Source organism: Meleagris gallopavo, chromosome 1 (genome assembly GCF_000146605.3).
Source record: "Meleagris gallopavo isolate NT-WF06-2002-E0010 breed Aviagen turkey brand Nicholas breeding stock chromosome 1, Turkey_5.1, whole genome shotgun sequence".
Taxonomy (NCBI): Eukaryota; Metazoa; Chordata; class Aves; order Galliformes; family Phasianidae; genus Meleagris; species Meleagris gallopavo.
Genome location: NC_015011.2, coordinates 24,635,585 through 24,647,244, shown reverse-complemented (window position 1 = coordinate 24,647,244; position 11,660 = coordinate 24,635,585). Strand labels below are relative to the sequence as shown.

The 11,660-nt window shown below is 34.6% G+C and overlaps 1 protein-coding gene across 4 annotated transcripts in view; it reads right to left on the bottom strand.

The window, feature by feature from the left end:
* Positions 1-1,697: 1,697 nt before the first annotated feature.
* The window catches only part of TFEC (transcription factor EC), a 67,807-nt gene continuing 57,844 nt past the window's right edge, over positions 1,698-11,660 (bottom strand). For all 4 annotated transcript variants that reach the window (XM_031553244.1, XM_031553245.1, XM_031553243.1 and 1 more), the window contains 2 exons: positions 7,338-7,485; positions 1,698-6,406 (listed from right to left, as the gene is read on the bottom strand). In XM_031553244.1, the coding sequence (XP_031409104.1) occupies positions 6,026-6,406; positions 7,338-7,485 (529 nt within the window). In that variant the 3' untranslated portion in view covers positions 1,698-6,025. The remainder of the gene's footprint in view (positions 6,407-7,337; positions 7,486-11,660) is intronic.

Here is an 11,660-nt window from a genome sequence, read left to right as displayed (position 1 = left end):
AAAGCCTTTATTTTTTAATCTGCTTTAATTCAGTCTGTTCTTGGAAGGCAATGTGAAATATTCAGCTAACAAATTTTTCCAAATTTTGAATACTAAATTTAAATAATTTGGAATCACGTGGACACTGAAGGCAAGAACACTGCAAATAAATAGAATGTATCACCACCATCTGCATTGGACAGACATGCACTCCTAGCTATTCCTTGGATGTCAGTAGAGGAAAGTACTCTGGGAAATATTCATGGAAAATATTATTTTCATTGCCTCCTTTCACACAGAGGGCCTCCACTAATTTCAGCAGCCTGTGATGGAGCTTTTCAGGTAACCTAGCACCAGAAAATTTATTTTTTTATAATTGAAAATTAATACCCAACATCCTATCTAGAAATCAAGAGGAGAAAGACCTTAAGTCTAAGTGCTGGTACAAGGACTGGTAGGTTTTTCACATAGTTGAGGGCATTAGGAGAGCTGATCATCCAAATTTTTTGGGATATACCTTGATGTTCACCATGATATAGTGATGTAATATATATTTATAGATAGAAAAAGTAAAGAGTCATATAATTTTCTGATGAAACTACATGGCAGAAAGGAAAATGAATGCCAGTGTACTGAAGTGCATGAATGAAATGCATTAGTCATTATCTTAGCACTAACTACATCCACTTATGTACATGGATTTTATTTGGAAAAAAAGTGCAGTTTAGAAAGGAACTGAGATGATTTATTTCAATGACATTAAAAAAAATAGAATACCCCCAAACATTATTTTGTTTGATTTGGGGCATTTCCCCTCCTTGTATAAAGTGTTGCCTATCAAATTCATAAGCATATGAATCTCTTTGACTATACTATTGTTCAATCTGCCTGTTCATAACTCAGCCTCTTATTCCATTATAATGCTTGAATGATTCACAGGCAATGTTTCCAATCCACTTTTCCTATCTTGTGAAACTTTTAAACGAAATGTTAGCATTTGCAGGCACCAGATGTTTTGACATAAGGAGAAGCAATATGTAAATTTTAATCCATGCTAGGAACAATAGCCTGGAGGCACCTTTTTCTTATTACATGAATCATATACTTAACCACAATGTGGTGGATTATATCAAAATCATCACCACCCTGAATATAGAACACTTGTCTTGTGGTTGCCAATTAATGAAATTGATATATATTTAACTTGATGGGTACTAGTGATTTAACCAATAAGCCTTAGCATACTTCACTACCGTAGCGTCCTTTATAATTAGACTTCTGGTCTGATAATTATCACAACTTCATACATTTTCCTCTAATCTCTCATTGGCTGTCAGCACAAATGATGCTGACATCAAATCTGTTTGTCTCTCAATTGCAAGTATCACTACTTTTAATCAAGCAGTGTGCTTTTCTGATCTTTGAAATAACTTCTGATTTTATTTTCTGATGCTGTTTATTCACCCATTAAGAATCTGATCCTGCAACAGGCTGAGCGTTGCCTTTCTTCAAAGTGAACTGAGGGTTCTCAGTCCCTCACAAAGGAATGAGTCCCTCACAAGGAACTGAGTATCTTTTATGATCAAATCCTAAGTGCATAATAAATGTGTAGAAAAAAAGCAAAGCTTCCCTCAATGGCTAATCACTGGACTTTAAATTATATTTACGATATTATTCTGTTTTAATGCTGATACGGATGTCGTTGATTTGACGAAATAAAGATTCTGGAGAGCATTTTTATTACAAATAAAATGTTTATCTGATGTACACAAACAATGAGCACCATTATACAAGAAACAAATGAGCTATTACAAAACTGTAGCTGAAGTATATGTTACTACTTAACAGTATTTGCATCATGCCATGCACAGAAAGCACCAAATATACTGTAATGAAAGCAGCAGTTTTGATATTAGGAATTCAAAAAGCAACCCAATCCTTACTCAATTTATTAAGTAAGAATATCGTTTAGTGCCAAAATGCTACCTAATTATCAGCTTTAAAAAAATGTTTTACATCTTAAAATACAATATTCTGTTTATCCTAGATTGTCTGGGGAACATCTAGTATGTTAAAAGGTTTTTGTAGAGCTTCTTAGTGATTTAACTGATATCATCATGCCTGCTAGCAATTTCGCAACATTCTGAAAACACTTTCCATAAATCAAAGCCTTAGCAGCAGGAATAAGCAGATGGCAGGAGACCATATTAAAGAATGTATCAATTATTTTTATTAATGGGAGGCTACTGGATCATGATGTATCATAATGGACTAAATGTTTAGCAGTTGTGAAATGTTTTGTCTGTTCGGTATCTCAGGTGCTCTTAGAGGATGTTATTATATTTTGTCTTGTGATGGCATTCTTTGTGGGACTGGGTAGTGAAGTTTCACAAGGGAAATATATAGAGATGTTTTAATTTCAGTCCTTTAATTGTATTCATATAATAAACATAAAATACCAGCCTGTATAAAATGCAATTTGAAAAAGATTGCATATACAGTGTGTAATAAAGTACGTTCTGTCTGCATACATTGACTTAGAAAACAAGATACTATATGGTTAACAATGAAAAATAGCAATTATTATAAAAATATTCTACAGTCTCATAATAGTAATGTAAATGCCTTTACTTATCTAAGAGACTTAACATAATTTTAAATTACAATAATTTTACATCCTCCATTCATATATACAGCCCTATTAAAGTCAAAAGGTATTACAGTAACAGTGTTCTTATTGAGATTAAATGAGTGAATTATATTTAGTTACTTTACTACATAAAACAACTGTTTTCTGTTTGTTAAAACCGTTTGCACTTGTTGTAGCTTTTCACACCATCTATGCTATGCATAGTGAAATAATCTAAGTTTCTGCTCTTAGGACAGTATCCATATCCATTTCATGAATTAAACAAGATGTTAATATTTCAGCTCCCTTTTCCTTTTGTGTAATTATCAGTCTGCTAGTTTGTGTATTCTGTAATAACATGTCCACCAGCTCTGAACAGCTGCTACTGGAAACAAGCAAGAATTCATCATTTATCATTTAATACATTTTGACAAAAATAGCCAGTTCTCCTCACCCCCTGCCCTGCTTGAGGTCAAACTCTGTACATCTTTAAATTCTTTTCTAGACCCAGAGCCACGGACAAATTATGCATCCCTTTCATGGGATTTCATTAAACGGATCTGTATGATTTGGGGAAGAGCTAAAAATGTGTTTTGCGCACACCACAATTTAGTCCAGTAAAATTCTCATGGACAGGAAAGAAATTCTGCCTGAGGAGGGACATCAGGGTTTGTTGCTGCAGTCGTGCAATCCTTTTCCTCTGTGCAAGCCAGAAGGCATTGTGTTCTGCTTGGCCCTCCAGCAGCCTTCCCAGCTGCACAGCAGTCTCACCACATCGAGGTGGGAGAGGGGATGCTTATTCAAAACAACCTGGGACACAATTACCCTAGCAAAGATCTCATCAATACCTTCAGCATTGGTGCTCTAGTTTATCATTTCTGGTAGCCTGTATCACCATTTAATTTCAAGGATGATGGTGTAATACAGGTCGATCTTATTAGTGAAAACACTAATGATCACTTCCTTCTAGAAAACAATGTAATGGTAGTGAAACAACATCATCATAATGCACACCCACAGGTATGGATACATTTAGCGTTTGCATAGAGGAAGGTGCTGGAAACTGTGTGAACGAAGACAACTTGAGTGTGCTTAATGACAATGCAATTGCAGAAGGAGCATTTCCTACCTCATGCTAGGTTTCTCAAGCTGGAAGAGAAAAATCTGGTGCTTCAGACTGAAGCAATTGCCAGAAAATCAACTTTAAAACATCTAATGGATGTTTTAAAACTATATGTTTTTTAAAACTATAATGTTTATTTTAGAGCAGTCCTTATAATAGTCACGAAACTCAAGATGTTATTTAAAGTCAATATTGTTCAGAACTGTGGTGTACCTCCCATGTAAAAGTTCAATGGGAAAATCATGTAATACATTCATTTTTAATTTCTTTTTCTCCATTATGAGCAATCCACACTGGTGTATTTAAAACCAACATAGCAGAAACTGCAGTACAAGGACAAATGGCATTTGATGTCAATCAAGTATCCTCTCCTTGCATTAGCTGACATAGACAATAGACATCCTAAGCTAGATACAGTGTGGGCACAAATTTTACTTTCAATTCATCATATTTTTTATATGAACGCTAATTTCAATGAATACTTAGCTTGTCTTTAGCATAACTATGACAAAGCAAGTTCTGTTGAATGTCATTTAAGGAAGCACTCCAATTAAAATATTAGGGTCAATTAATTGCGGATAGTATTACTTTGTTTTTCCATTACTTTCCTCCATGTGGAAATAAAAATAAAAAATGAAAAAAATCTTAATCATACAGAGGAAGTGTATCAGAACCTCTTAAGAGGACCAGTTTTGTGCTATCTTTTCTGGGAACCCACACATACTTGACAAGAAGTTACTTCTGCTCTGTTCATCTTACATCAAAATAGTTTACACAGGCAAACAGATATCCTCGAGTTTCCTATAAACATACAGACACTCATGAAATTGGGCACACCGTAATGTTTCATAACCGTGGTCAGGACTGGGCTAAGGCTCTGGATAAATCAGACGTCAGGTACATAACAAATGTACAGAAGAGGAAATAGGAGGAAGCAAAGGCTTAGTTCCTGAAAAGTATGTTTGAATAAATTTATACCATTAACACAAACAGCACTCCATTTTCTTCTTTGTTTCTAATCAGGTAAATTTTCTGGGAAATCAAGCAGGGCTCAGTGACTGCAAAACTTAACACATACATTTGAAATGTATTTTGAATTGTTAGAGAACTCCCACATATGCTCTTTTGGCTCCAGTGGAGGAAGAGCAATGAAGAACTTGTACAAGCTTATTTTTTATGTATTAATATTACAATTAGAATGACTGCACTTAGTGTATTCCAGGAAAATGCATCAAGTTGATCGAATATCTCCTTTGATTTGAAGTCTCACTTGCTTTTCTATAGTGATTTCAAAGGCAAATTTGAAAATGCATAACCTTTGTTTCAATGTGTGTAATGGAAATCTGGCCACTTCCCTCCATTCATAAACAATTTGAAGGCATAGCTATGGAAAAGACAGACTCCCTTTAGAAAAATCTTAGTGTGCTTCCAAAAAGCTCTGGGAGCACCGTCCAGAAGTGCATTGTTGCATATCTGTATTCTTATTTCTTCCACATAAAGAAGGATACACCATGATTATTCTTGGCATAAGCAGCTGACACAGCACTTACAAATACAACAACCAGTAGTATTTGTTTTAAATTGTGCTAATGGTAGCATGGAATATCTTTGCTCAGTCTTGTACATAGTCTTTCTAAACACTTTCTACTGAAACATCACCTTTTTCTGTTTGAATTTCTTCGTGTTTCTGTCATTATCTTAGTTTCTATTTTTCTCCTGTGTCATTACAGGAAATCTATGTGGTTTTAAATTCATGCTCACTTCACTTGTGCAAATGAATTACTATTTGTTTTTTCAGATTTTAAAACATGTATCACTCTATAGTTTCCAGTTTACATATTCTCCTACTGTTTCTCATGTTTTGTAGAATTTTTAACACAATATTCTCATTGTTATAAAAAAAATAGCAAATTACTAAGCAGCACATATATAACAGATAAATGTAAATGCAGATTGAAGACAGAGTCTGAAGATATTTGTGTAACACAGACATTCCTTTTGTGGAAAGCATTTTCATACTGCTGTAAAAAGTCATGGAACAATAGTAAAAAGGTTTCCAGAGAAGAAAGATTTGTGCAAATGTCAGCTGTGAACAGATGATGTGAATCTGGGGCAAAGTGATCTGAATCCATGTACATCTCCTTTTCCTGTGAAGTAAATGCTTATTTAAACCTTGCCTGTTATCTTCACAGTGGTTCTCCATATTCATATTTGGAACAAGCACACACACCATGCTTATGTTCAACTCAGTCTGTTAGCAAGTGGTTTAAGGAAGTGTGAGGCCCTTTCTGCTTTTATAAATCGTCTCCATCATCTGTGCTAAAGCTGCTTCTCCTGCTGCTCTCTTTCGATGCAGCTGGGGATGTGGAGGACAAGAGAGGGTCTGCTCCAAATGGTGATATTGTGTCATCCAATAAAATTTCCTCTAGTCGTTGCTCTTCTTTTAAAGCTGCGCTGAAGGACAAATCGGTGAAGTGGGAAAGTGGATCAGAAAAGGCTGTAGATCCATCACAAACATCAGAATTTGGTCCATGAACCAGAGGCATTTGTTGAGAGTAGTCTACAGAGTTCTCCTCTGGATATGACCGTTGCTTGGTGACCTGAGCAGCTAAGTCTACTGCACTGAGTGAAGACATGACTGGAAGGCCATGAGCACGTGCCTGGATCTCTAGTTCCTAAAGTTAAAAATAATAAATAAATAAATAAATAAATAAACAAATAAATAAAAGAGGATAATTAGATAATGACTTTGGAAGAGAAATAAGGTCTTCAGAACTACCATGATAAGTATACAGATTATACATACAAACTAAAGATTTCTCTTGTTCAATTGTGAGACTATGTTCTAAAATGCAAAGTTATTAATCTGTGAAAATTTGCATTGAGCCACCAGTTAGTTTTCCTTTTAATTCCATTTTCACCATTAAACAGCTCTCCTTGGAGTGGGAGAGGGAATGTAAGAGGCACGAGAGGTTTTCTGAAACCATTGCATTCTTTACCTAATAAAAGTGACAGAAAACTGTTGCAAACTTTTAGTGCACTGCTATCCAGAGATGCAGAGGATATTTTACTTCATGTTTCTCATGATATACATACATAGCTGTAAATTACAATACATAAGATGATTGATTTTTTTGTCTAGCTAAGTCATCATTGTGTGCATAATCATATATGCATTTCCACCACCACACCATTTTCATTTGTGTCAAGAGCAGATATAACATTGCACATATACCTAAAGAACTTTAATGTGAAATACAAAAGAAAATGAAAACACAGAAAGGAATTTTAAGTCCAGTATTGATTTTTTGGCACAAGAGATGTACTTTTTCCTTTCCTTTTTGTCCTTCCTAGTCTATAATATATACTGTTTGTACAAATACTTTATTAACTTTCCACATATTTCTTTATGTAAGGTATAATGATCACAGGAATTTCCTAGAAATCTGAAAATATATCCCTTCCTCAATCTACACCGCAATAAACAGGGAAAATGCCTTTGCAGTAAGTGACATTTGGGAAAAAAAAAGATACAGATTAATAAAATTTGATGAGGTAGGAATACTGAGAAAGCTTTGAAGTTCATGACAACTCCCTCATACAGACCTGAATTCGGAGTAGAAGTCTTCTGTTAGCGTGCTCTAATTTCTTCTGTCTGTGTTCTAATTCTCTGGCTCTCTGTTGTTCTTTTTGTAGCCACTTGATGTACTCCACTGATGCTTTTAAAATAGTTCCTTTGTTCCAGCGCATATCACTGCAGAATGTAGAGATAACCTTTTCACAATTGTGCATGTCAGCAGAATTCATAAGAACTTACAAAATCTTTTACATTAATATGAAATAATGATTTACATGACTATTATTCACTCTTAGATATTATTGCTTCTGAATGGAAATTTTAATAGAATAGTTAAGAAGCCCTTATATAGTAAAATTAATCCCAGAATGAAAATAAGTGTCAAAAGAAAGTAATAAAGTGACTTTTTGTGGGAGAGCTAAATGCAATATCATGATTCTACCATTACAGTTTTTATATTTTTAGTGAAAATTGCTTTTATTATTAACTCTAAGATTAAAATCTATGTGCAGTATTTCTGCATTAATGAACTAGGAAATATACATTACTGAGGACTTAAGCCTAAATTTTTAAAGATCGTTTCAAATATACTACTCTTTTTACCTGACTTACTAATGAGGTTGCTTTTAAGCTTGTTGAGAAAAAAAAAGAGAAAAAGATCTGTGCTGAGTGCCACTCCTCACTGATGATCGACTACACAAATCATGGTTTGCCACAACGGCAGAAGTATGAAAAAAATTACTGCTTAAGCCCATTCAGCAAGTTTGGAACAACATAAATCAGGTTAAAGTTCACAGCTACATACCAGATTCCAATTCACAGTAAAAATTAACTCATCTCCCATTCAGAAAACCATGGTTTAACTACCAGCTTACAAGAAGTCTTACTAACAGTGCACTTGTTCAAATGTACCATGTGTTCAAGGAGTTTCACAAATCCACTTATTAATTTTCCATGTGTTCCTTCATGAAACATAGTAGAGGCCTTAGAATAGGAATAAATTTTGTTGAAAATCTTGAATTCCTGACAAAGTTCAGTATTTTACAATACAAGTTAGTGTTGCGTTAAATTTGGAAGAGTTCATCTAAACTATTTATTACACTGCAAGATGGCTTAAAATGAACCATCTTGACTTACAGACATTTTGGTCCTATAAGGCAGGCTCAAGAGGGAAAAAGATAATAAAACTAGTGAGAATCTGAGGTTGGAGTAGAGAAGTAATCAACTTAGTGCATTCTTTTTAAGTATCTTTTCCAAATAATTACACTTACACCCTGATATTTACAGAAGAAATATAAATTACATCCTTGTCAGTTACCACTTTCCATTATTCTGTTGTTGTTTAAGTTAATGAGACCTGACTCTATTCACAATCTGAGTGAGTAAAATTGTGGTCTTAAATGGATTTAATTCTTGTAGGAGTATCTATGTTTTTAATTCAGGCTCTCAAAATAAACACCCAAGGAAACTGACACTGTTATCCCAAAGGTAAGAAAGAACTCTTGAAGACCTCCGCCAAAGTAGCTGTCATTCTGCCAAATGTATAGGGCAAATAGCAAACAGCTATGGAACTTGGGGATTCAGACCATCTGGCTTTTTCTGATGCACTACATAGATGAGAAACCCTTATGGAGCTTCAGAAATTTGCACGTACCAAGGGCTGGGCAACTCTTTGGACAAGGGGCCATAACCAATAAGGCATGGGAACATGGCGCAGGGCAAAACTGGGGTAGCTGGATGAAAACAGGCCAGGGATTATTCCATGCCACATCATGCAGAAAGCTCTAAAACTGTGGGCAGTTGGCCAACGGGGCAGCTGCTGCTTGGGAATTGGCTGGGCACCAGTCAGTGGGCAGTGAGACGTTGCGTTGCTAGCAGGCTGCTGGTCAGCAGTTAGTTGAGTGTTGGCCGGTGGGTGACCATTGATTACATGGAGAATATATGCATATATATTTATCATTGCATTTATTTTTAATTTCTTTTCTTTGTCTGTCTTAGTTTAAAAAGTTTTTATCTCAACCCATGTGTTCTGTTTTGTTTCCAGTTTTCTCCCTCAACCCACTATGAGGAGTGAGCAAACAGTTTGCGTGGTGCTGAGTTGCCTTCTGAGTTAAACAACAACAAAGAGCTAAAGATAGGAAGACAGTAACTTTTCAAGATGGGAATCTCCAGTGACACCTCAGGTATAAGCATGCTATTTAGAGCTTAGAATTACCACAGGTTTTTACTTAATTTCAAGTGGAAATGACTGATTTAGGACATTTTCATAGCAACTTAGAATAAGTGCAACATTAACAAAAATACATATAGCATAAACTCTGAGAAGAAAATTTGACTAGGTGCTAGGAATCAGCTCCTCCTAGCTTGTAGTTAAGACCAAACTAAGCCAATTTTGAATTGTTCATCTAAACATTAAAATATATAGTAGTATAAAATTAATCTATTGCTAATGAAATAGAAAATTTTACAACATCAAACAGCAGGAGAAAACATAAATATCACATCAAACAAATATTTAATAGTGATTTCATAAGTTCATATCAGTTATAAGGCATTATGAATTAAAAAGCATATATAGACAAAAATGTTTTTGAGTCAGTTTTTCTGACTAGCATATCAATAAGACAGATATTCATGATTGTATTGGAAATCTTTTTATCATGTAATTCATTAATGTCACACATAATTGACAACCTTTGTGATATTACTAAATTTTGTTTCATATTGCCTTGACACTTTGAATTTTTATGTATACATTGTAATGATAAATTTTCTCATCATCTAAATTATCACTGAAAGGCTAATTCTGAGATTCAAATTGCCAGAGAGATGGATTCAATCATATAAGATGAGATACATATATATACAATTACTTTTGGTTGTAACATTTACAAAATTTGAGAGGCAAAAGTATTATGATGATCTAGGATTAAAATGCTGTGATTGTTATTACCACTTAAAAGACTTTGAACCACTTCTATTGAAGTGATGAAGGTGTCAGTTAAAAGAACAGTGATGTACAATATATCTAATGGTCAGTATGCACTAATACATCTGATGCAAGAATAGAATTATTCCTGATTGCCATTTGTATATCTGATATTATATGTATGTGTATGCATGTGTGTGTGAATGTATATTTACTATTTCATTGTTTTTAAAAATCCTTACTTTTTAAATCTTTTGTTTGTTTGTTTTGTTTTTGTTTTACTCTGTTCTGTAAATACTGAGACGTGGGAAAGTCTACATGTGAAACAAGTCAGTTGAGAGCAGTAAGAAGTTGAACAGGTCTGAGCATCAACAAAAATCTCTGCAAAGTATTGTGTCTTTGTGTCTTTCTACATGTTACAATAATTTGAAACTTTAAGAAAGTTACACACATTAATTTAATTAATATAGGTCTACCACACTTAATATGATTGGCATGGAAAAGTAGCAAGTAAAACACACATAGTGTTTTATTAGTCTCTGAACCCTAGCTCCCCTTAAGTTAATCAGCTAAATCTCTCTATGAAACAATTTGGCCCAGAAATTTAGTGAAACTCTTGTTTGGGAGAGTTGCTCATTTAGGAGAAAAGAAAAAAACAAAACATAGCCATTAGACTAATTTTCAAATTGCTTCCATTAAAGTATCTGTTGAAGTCAAAGGAGCTTCACTAGCTTTCACAAGTTGAAGGACATCCGGAGGAGAGACATGAGTACCTGATCTTCTAAGATTAAAACTAAGTAATGAAAGCACAGTTTGGGAGTGGGTAGTAGTCACAGAGTTTGCTAGCTGCAGAGAAGTTAATAACAAATACATCTGTGAAGTTGAAACTATGTTTGCAGACCATTTATTTCTCTACTTCTGAGAAATTAGCTTTAAACTGGGCTTGTTCAAAGAAACACTTTGAAGGACTTTGCACCTGTTTTGATGACCTGTACAATTACCAAGCGTATTCTCCTGAAAGAGGCAGCAAGTTTCTGTTTTATAATAGCTTGAGTGTACACAAGCTTTTCCTTTACAAGAAATGAGGCCATGCCGGCCATTAGAGGGTCTGTCCACAGACTACAGAGAGAACAGCAGGCACAGTGCCCAGAGCAAACAGAGTGAGAGCAATCCACTAATTCTGTCCAAATACTTAGAGGTTCTTTTAGCATCTTGGTTTGGTAGAATGCCAAGAATTCATAAAGGAAAGATGGTTTTTCTCGGTATTTCTGACAATTCCAGTCTAGCTGCCTAAAACAGTTCTTGAGTGGGTACTCCCATCCTCTGTCACAATGTAAGGTCCAGTTAGCCACTGGATTTTGAAAGGCTGAACATGAAGAAATCAAGAATGTAAAAGTGAGTATAATTTAAAAAAAAAAAAAAG